Source organism: Astatotilapia calliptera, chromosome 11, assembly GCF_964374335.1.
Source record: "Astatotilapia calliptera chromosome 11, fAstCal68.1, whole genome shotgun sequence".
Lineage (NCBI taxonomy): Eukaryota > Metazoa > Chordata > Actinopteri > Cichliformes > Cichlidae > Astatotilapia > Astatotilapia calliptera.
The window spans coordinates 20,712,530-20,720,903 of record NC_137432.1 but is presented as its reverse complement, the minus strand read 5'-3'; the positions used below and the strand labels follow the sequence as shown (position 1 = coordinate 20,720,903).

At 43.5% G+C, this 8,374-nt stretch overlaps 1 protein-coding gene across 4 annotated transcripts in view; it reads right to left on the bottom strand.

The window, feature by feature from the left end:
• Positions 1-901: 901 nt before the first annotated feature.
• The window catches only part of nbeal2 (neurobeachin-like 2), a 32,991-nt gene continuing 25,518 nt past the window's right edge, over positions 902-8,374 (bottom strand). For all 4 annotated transcript variants that reach the window (XM_026184080.2, XM_026184081.2, XM_026184083.2 and 1 more), the window contains 22 exons: positions 8,216-8,340; positions 8,011-8,128; positions 7,749-7,906; positions 7,536-7,669; positions 7,274-7,381; positions 7,086-7,181; positions 6,855-6,979; positions 6,628-6,768; positions 6,410-6,540; positions 6,212-6,321; positions 5,981-6,098; positions 5,771-5,868; positions 5,554-5,667; positions 5,372-5,455; positions 5,148-5,257; positions 4,342-4,514; positions 4,160-4,254; positions 3,919-4,035; positions 3,239-3,400; positions 2,992-3,140; positions 2,742-2,877; positions 902-2,586 (listed from right to left, as the gene is read on the bottom strand). In XM_026184080.2, coding sequence (XP_026039865.1) covers positions 2,479-2,586; positions 2,742-2,877; positions 2,992-3,140; positions 3,239-3,400; positions 3,919-4,035; positions 4,160-4,254; positions 4,342-4,514; positions 5,148-5,257; positions 5,372-5,455; positions 5,554-5,667; positions 5,771-5,868; positions 5,981-6,098; positions 6,212-6,321; positions 6,410-6,540; positions 6,628-6,768; positions 6,855-6,979; positions 7,086-7,181; positions 7,274-7,381; positions 7,536-7,669; positions 7,749-7,906; positions 8,011-8,128; positions 8,216-8,340 — 2,710 coding nt within the window. In that variant the 3' untranslated portion in view covers positions 902-2,478. The remainder of the gene's footprint in view (positions 2,587-2,741; positions 2,878-2,991; positions 3,141-3,238; positions 3,401-3,918; positions 4,036-4,159; positions 4,255-4,341; positions 4,515-5,147; positions 5,258-5,371; positions 5,456-5,553; positions 5,668-5,770; positions 5,869-5,980; positions 6,099-6,211; positions 6,322-6,409; positions 6,541-6,627; positions 6,769-6,854; positions 6,980-7,085; positions 7,182-7,273; positions 7,382-7,535; positions 7,670-7,748; positions 7,907-8,010; positions 8,129-8,215; positions 8,341-8,374) is intronic.

Genomic DNA, 8,374 nt, shown 5'->3' with positions numbered 1-8,374 from the left:
TGCTGGCAGCAACTGGGAGCGAGGTGTTAATCCCTCCCTCCATTGTCAGAGGGACCACATCAGAGCAACTGCACCCTCCTACTACACTTCCCTTATTCACTGCGCTGTGGTTTGTATTTGACTGGAGGTCCACAGGTCAGTTTTACCACCCACCTCCCCCCTCCCAACCCTACTGAATTGTACCTCATAGAGGCGTTTATGGGGAGGCTGACAGGATGTTCGGCCCACCAGGAGATCAAAGTCACTTGAAGTAAATGCGCTCTTGCTTGCTGTGACCTTTTCAACTCTTTTAGGGTTAACATCACAGATGCATGCAAGGCTGGGATTATGGAGGAGCTGGATGAGCTACATTGTGGCAGCAGATCAGTTTCCTTCCTCCTGGGGTTCACACACACACACACACACATATACAAACACACACACACACGCACAATCAGAGCTCATTTTTCAGCCCTATCATCTGATCAACCTCAGGTAACAGGGCTGTTGGTTCACTGAAAATAAGACGATTGAAAGTAAGCATCGGGAAGGAGCAATACAACTTCTCACACTGAGAGCAAACAGAAACAATAATGTCTTTAAAGTTACAAGGAGCTGGACGTTTCTTTTACTAGAGCAATGCCACCACTTAATAACAGTGGGAAAGAGAAATGGATCAAGTCCAACTGCAACACGCATGGCGTTTCTTACGGATCACTTTGAATCTGAATGATTTCAACACCAAAATTAAAATACGTAAAATACAGCACGACTCAAAAGTGCTTTAGATGGAGGATCGGGACTGCAATGACTGCAAAGACGTACATCTAAAACTGATGAATTCAAAGTCTCTGAGAGTTACTGCATAGTTGTGTGAAATAATGCATTCGCCCTGGTTAGAGCAAAACGTCATAAACCGATATCAGTATTTGCAAGACGTGTTTTATTCACAGACTGTCTCAGCAATGCACAGCTTATACATTTATCCTTATCTTACTGCTGTGTAAATATGATTTTTAGACAGTCTGAACCCATTGAATCAAACAGTGGAGAAAAAGGTTGAAATGAGGAGTAAACATTTCATTTCAAATATAGTTTCCTTTACATTTCTTATGCATTTATTCAGAGAATCTCTGACAACTAGTCATTTTATGTGTGCAACATATTATGGGTATTGCTTTCACCCAGATAGTTCCCTTTGTCTTTCTCCCATTAATGACACTGCAAAACATCGACTTTGTTCCAACCGCAGTATTACAAAAAAAGAAAGAAAGAAAGAAAAAAGAAAAAGGAAAAAAAAAAAGCTGGCAGGAAGTGAATTCCTCTAAAACTCACTGACAGACTTTCTACACACATGTTTCAGATGTTCTCAGTACTTCATAAGTGGTTTTACAATACCAGCACAGTCAACAGTTCATCGAATCCACGTCTGAGTCACAGTGGAGTAGAAAAGTGTGTTCAAAATGGATCAGCAGGGACAACAAATCTGACATATAGTGATTTTAGATTCAGTGTTTATACAAGGCCTTAGATGAAAAAGGCACTTTTGAGCTCAAATATAACAGGAATACAGTCATATGGTGAACAGAGTAGCAACAAAACCATTCCAGAAGAATTTATAAAAGCCTTAACGCTATCATGAATAAGGCAACAGAGGGCCCTGCATTTGAGGTTCATTGCATCCAAACTCCACATAGTTAAAAAAACGAATATACTTCACATACTTGACCATTAAAGCAGTTATTGCTTTAATTGTAACAGTCTTACATTACCTAGAGCCTTAAGGAATGCAGAGATTATAAAATGTGGTATCCTGGTGTATTTCTGGTGCTAGGATAAGGATCTTTCAACCACTAAACATTATAAAACGGCATTAAGTATACTAGCCTTGTTACCCCGTGTCTTTCTTTACAAAATCTGACCTTTTGTGGTATTACCAGTATTGCAATTTGGGAATCTCAAGCAACATCTACTGTAGTTTTTTTTCAAGTTTTCAGGAGTTTTAAGAAGTTGCCATTGCCAAAGAATGGCTTTGGGACATTCAACAGTACAGGGATTGTAGCCGTGTCTCCGACAATAAAGGAGAAAAACATGGAGCCCGGGGAGTTCACAGCACGACTCGTCTTTGCGTCTGAGGCTGAATGTGGATCAGAGTGAGTCAGTCCCCTGAAATATGACTCAGAGCACATACAGTTCGACAGCAGTCCACAACCGCAAACACGGAGCTCTTCTCCATACACAAAACAAGGCCACTCTTTGGAATGATGCTGATTAAAAACAGTGTAACCATCAATGAAATATGCAATAAAATATAAAACCATTTAAGAGTAGAAAGTGCTCAGTGTATAGTTGCTCTCTCAGAGAGACAAGTGGCTGGCTGGAGAGCATAGTTTACTATTCTTTACAGTTTGTAAAGGACAGGAGGCCTTGTTGAGTCTCGCGAGCGTGTGACGATGCATCCTACAGAGTCCTCAGGGTTCCTCCCGACTGTCGCTCGTCTCATTTGCCAGCATTCTCTGTGGGATTGTACTCGGTTTCACCTGACGACACCTGAGAGATGCGGCGCGTGGAGCCCCACAGACGACGGGAGAATTGTCCTGAGCGAACCTGAAAGGAGGAGGGCCAGCACGTTAATCTTCACTTCTAAAAAGGCTCGATTATCATAAGAAAAACCTTGTTTTCAGCAAATATTTAGCATACAAGAGCCTCCTTCCCACACCCCCACTCTCTCACATCTGACAGTTACCACTCCTGCTTCTCACCTCCTCTGGTTTCCCAGCCCCCACCACAATTAACTTCCCGTCTTCTAGTCCCACTAGGATGTGGCTGCACTCTTTGGTGACAGACACACTCCTCACAGTGACCCTCAAGGCCAGGGGTGTCACCAAAGCATCCAGGCTGCAAAAGAGGGAAGAGTTAGAACCAAACATTTTTTTGCTCTGAAGTTTTGTGCAAATGCTATAAATTAGCAGCCTTTAAATTAACATTGCACCGTGTTCTTCATCTCTTTACCTGTATAAGTCCCGAATGTGGAGGTTGCCTTGAATAGTTCCCAGGATGACATATTCAGACACCAGGTGGAGTGCAGTCACCTGCTCCTCCATGGTGAAAGAAGACAGCAGACAGCCGTTCACTGAGTAAACATGAATGGAGTACTTGCCCTGCAGGAATAAGCAACATTTGGATAGTGACATAAGCGGAAAGAAAAAAGGAGCCGTACATTCGAATGCATTAGAAAATATATGTTTACTGGACGTGCCTTCTTGTTGGAGCGTTCCTCCAGAGACGTCTGTACCACAATGTGGCCTTCCATTCCCACCTGTAGCCCGGAGATTTGGGCGGGTATGCAGCTTTCGTTAGGTGGCCGCAATGTTCGCAAGAACTGGCCTCGTCGGACTGTGTGCACTATCACAGTTCCATCCTGGCACACAGGAAGCACAAGCAGAGCTTCATTAAAGATCCAACAGCACTTCAAGCTTAAACCTGTCATCTTGTCATGCTGCGAGGTGACAACTCTTGGCGTAAGAAGTCAAGTTTAAGTTCCTGTAATAAGAGCTAAGAATTGCAGACCTGAATTTTCTGTTTGCCCCCTGAGGATTTGATGCTATTTATTTATATAAAAGTTTGAGGGGCAGCTTGGCAGGATGCCTTCTGTGCACTCTAATCAAAAAAACGGAGTATTTCCAGAAGGGAGAACACATCTGAAGCATACTATCTTCTGTTGTATGCTACATGTGCAAAAGATCAACACTGGGCCACAGCCTGGCTTGATTTTCTGAACGTTGCCTGGACTTCATGTGTGAAACAGATCTAGATCATTTAATAATGAGATACTTTTTAAAAAAAATCGCTGGCATAACATCTTTAAATTTCTCTCTTAAATAGTAGCATAAGTACTTTTATTTCATCTTTAACACGTCCACGTTTTACATCTCTGACCTTTGATCCTGAGACAGCCATGTCCAGTTCAGTGCTGATGGCCACACAGGTTACCTCCTGGTCATGCCCACAGAGAATCTGTACTGGCCGGGGAGACAAGCTGCTGGAGAAACCACCCTGAATGACAAAAAAAAAAAAAAAGAGAGACTCTTTGCGTGAAGGCTTCATTTTGAGCACAGCTGCTTCTTAGTGCAATTTACAACTGCTGCATGTGAGTGAGGCTAAGCATAAAGATGATCACCTGCTGTAGAACCTGCCACACTATACAGGATGTGTCCCTTGAACCAGAGATGAGGTAGATGCCACAGAGATCCAGAGCCAAGCAAGTAACAACGTCTTCGAAGAACACACAGAAACACAGATAAATGCGCAACAATGCAAAATACAAATATTCCTTTAAGACAGATAACCATCAGAACTCACCAACGTGCCGGCAGATCCTTCCAACCAGCTTGCCTTTCGCCAGCTGGGTGACGCGGAGACTGCAATCCCAGTGTCCCCCGCTGAACAGCAGGCGACCATCATTAGACACGACCAGCACCTGAGCGCTGATGTCGACCCCAGGAGCGAAAGGTCCGCTCAAGAAACGCTGAGTTCTGGGACACAAAGCGGGATTGGAAAAGATCAAAGCGACTTCGAAACAAACAACAAGAGCAAGCTGTGGTCTAAATGTGGACGATTTATAATGTGCCATAAAACTGTCACGACTTCTGCAGATTACAACCTGTGTGAAAGAAAATGTTCAAATGGTTTTTATCGTTATTTATTTCCTGCTTCCTGATCCATGGAAACGATAAGCTGAAAATAAGATCCAGTAAAGCAAATTTCAACAAATTAAAAGGAACTCTGAATCATCACGGACGAGGACAGACAGATGTTGTGCTTCCATCCAGCTATCAGGAATTTTCTTTATCCTGGGAAATGCTGCAATGAGTGCAAAACATTTAAATTTAAGCACAAAGTACCCAAAGTAATCTTGTCACCGTTTCTGTAGAGTCAGATAAGGATCCTGTACTTCAGAGGATCTTCTCAGAAAAGAAAAAAATAGCAGGGTAGTGTGATTTCTTCTGCCATCAGCTTTTAAATAGAGCTCTTTTACTGCTTGCCACACCTGCCTCTAGAGTCCTGCAATTGGGCCCTTATCAGGACATTATTACGTGTAATTTACGAACACTTTTCTCCCTAGAAAATGGAGTTCCCATGGGTGTATTATTTGTTAAGGCACTCACTTAGGATTATTCATCGTGGGGTCTTTAGAGAAGGTGAAGTAGTTGGCGATGTTTTTGTCGTACGGCAGCCAGTTGTGTGTCCCTATCAACCCGTTGGAACTGACGGTCACCTACAGAGGAAAAATCATCTTAATGCAAAAGTTACACCAGCCTTTTCTCTACTATCTAACACAAATGTCTTACTGTTGCTACTGCCTGGGTTTAGTTATGAATTTGGTCCTTACCAGTATATCTGAGCCCTGGGTGATGGAGCGGGTCTGTGTCTTTGGTACCACAGCTTGGACCACAGGAAAGCCATCACTTACCACCTGAGGCACACATGAATAAACACATACTCATACACAAACATGACTTAATATTCATTATTTGAGTTGAGGAATGAGTTTAAAAAGATTTTAGGCCGTACCTCCTTAAATGGCCGGAGTTTTTGGATATGTTCAAAGATATTCAGGGGGAGAGTGTCCAGACGGGCCTGCCGCCTTGATGCGTTCTCAGCTGACATGCGAGGCGGATGAGGCTCCTGATTGGACACAAATGTGTTATAACACTGCTGCTTTTTTTTTTAAACAAAAAGTCAGATTATTATTTATCTTGAAAAAAGCTGTGAAATATTTTGAGTGTACCTTAAGGAGCTGACAAGGTGTCTGTCCAAAGTTGCTGATGATGCCCTCCAAGGCCTTGCGCTCATTCTCATTGGCTATTGCATCCAGATCTACTGCACCTGCACAGAGGTCAAGAAAACTGTAAGAAAGAGCCACAACCAAGAAAACAGAATAACAATTAATGCTGAGTGAAGTTTCCTCTTTTTTTCCTGTTCTTTATTCTAGCCTTACCCTCATAAGTACAGTAGTAGAAGACATTGAGGGCATTCACTGCCTCTTCGCCTCTCTGCTTATAACCAAAGATCAGGTCAATCCACTCATGGAGGTGATTGGACACGTACTCAGACTCCTACAGTTTAAGATAAAAGAAATTACGTTCTTTAGCAGTTTCCTTAACAAAATATTCTCACAAGAAAATGCATGAGTAAGTTTTAGAGACACAGGATGTTTGTGTAGACTCACCAGGGCTTTCTTGTGTTTTCTGATAAAGTCTTCCCTTGATGTCGCCCAGCGAGGCAGCACAACATCTGTCACAGGCTCCTGAGATATCTGTAACTGGCCTAGGTCGAAGCCTATAACAGTCATGGAGCAGCTATGAGTTAATATTTTTCATCTTTAAGCATTTATTTGACAAAATATATATATATGGGCACTCTTTACCGTTCATATTCTGCAGGAATTCTGGGAAGTAAAAGAACTCTGGGATGAGCTCTTTGACATCAGCTGGACTCTCCATGCGAGCCTGCCAGGCTGCTGCCACCGAGTGGAACTGTCTGTCAGAGCAGTCAAACCTAAACAGTGGCAACAAAGACCTGTGTGAGAAAACAAGATACCAGGAAACTCAAGAAACTCCTGAACTAGTCAGCACTCCCACCCACTTTCCACTCTGTAGCTGGATATGCAGGGTGGTGAATGGCTCCATGCGGATCATGTAGTGCATGACTCCTGCTGCATTAGAGTAGTGTGTGCCATAGTGGAATTTGTCAATGGTGCCCGTTGGGTCCTCAAAGCTCTCATATCTAAAGAATAAAGAAAAATATGTCAACAAATTATTTATATTATCGATTCAGGTGGTAACACAGGAACTGCTTCAAGACCCACTTACTTCTCTCTGACATTCTGTGCATGACGTGGGTTGACCACACCGATGGGTTTGGATAAATCCCTGAACACTGCAGGGTCCTCCAGATCCAGAACAGTAGAGGTGTAGTCGCACAAGACCCAGGGAAACTGAAGAGAAACAAAAACACACAACTCACTGTAGCATTTGCTCACACTGAAAGTGCAAACTCTTTGGTGATAGCAGTGGTAGCAGATACAAGTGCGGCACACTTACCACAGGGTACTGCGACAGGTCGTTGTAAGTGCGTCCAGCAATGGTGTTCAGTTGCATCAAATACTCAAAATTGGAGATCTCTCTGCACACCCATTTCTGTTAACATCAATACTGGACTGGTCACAAACATGTACATGATTGATGATCTTTGTCTGAAGAATGTCTGAAGAAATGATATGAATTAAGACCTGTGTGAGCCCAGATGCCTTCAGCAGCTCTTGGGGAGAGCGGGAGCCAAAGTAAAAGAGGTTTGGAGGCCGCAGACCGAGTATCCTAGAATAGACTTTGTTTCGTACCTGAAGGGTGAGAGATTGAGAATCTTAGAGAGCACAGAAGCCGCAGTTTCATAACTTCAAAAGCACAGACTTCACTGAAACTAAACAGCAGAAGCTCTTTAGTTTCAATTATGGCTGCAGCTTCCTGAGCAGTTCAATTTAAATCAGGCGTCACCTTCTTTTTGAAGTTGATGAAGTAGTGAGCCTGGTCGATGAAGAAAAGCTCCAGTGCAGACCTTCGCAGGTTGTAGCGCCTCAAATGAACCTCTCTGAGCTGTGACAGAGGTCGCTTGAAATCAAACCCAATTCCTGGGGGGACACATTTATTAGTGACCTCAGCTTGGACACGTGTTTTGGTTTTTTTTCCACAGTGTCAAAGATTTCTCACCCTCCTCTGTCTCCTCTTTCTCACTGCTGCAGTCATAGAAGTACAAGTGATGTGTGGTAACCTCCAGACGACCGGGAACAACTGCCACGATGGTGATGAGCTCACAGTCTTCAGACAGAACCAGCTTTTCTTTCTGGCTCTCGTCTTCTCCCTCCGCCCTGCGAGCATTGAAAAAAAGTACAGCTTCAGTGGATGTCCATACCTTACATTTTTTAATACTGAAACCTGCAGCAGAAGGTGGCAGTAGCTCTGCAGAACTCACGTCTTATCCCAAAAGAGAAGGTCCTCTTCTCCTAACTGATCGTCCTCCATGTCGCTTACTTTTGCTTCCTTAGCAACAGCCAGTGGGAGGGGTTCGGAGCCACGGGGGCTTTCAGCTCCTGATAATCACAGAAATATGGCAACGTGGTGAGTGCAGCTTTGTACTTTGAGAAAAAACACTCACGTGCTTACAGTCTGTGGCATACCCATGTTATCCCGCAGGGCGCTGGCCTCGCTGTGTGGATCGTAGTTATAGTTGGGCACAAGTTTGAGGCGCATCTTTGAATATGTCTCTGCATTGGACAATTTCCATTTTACTTCCGGCTGAACTCTGGGATCAAAGACACAAAGTACACATCAGAACA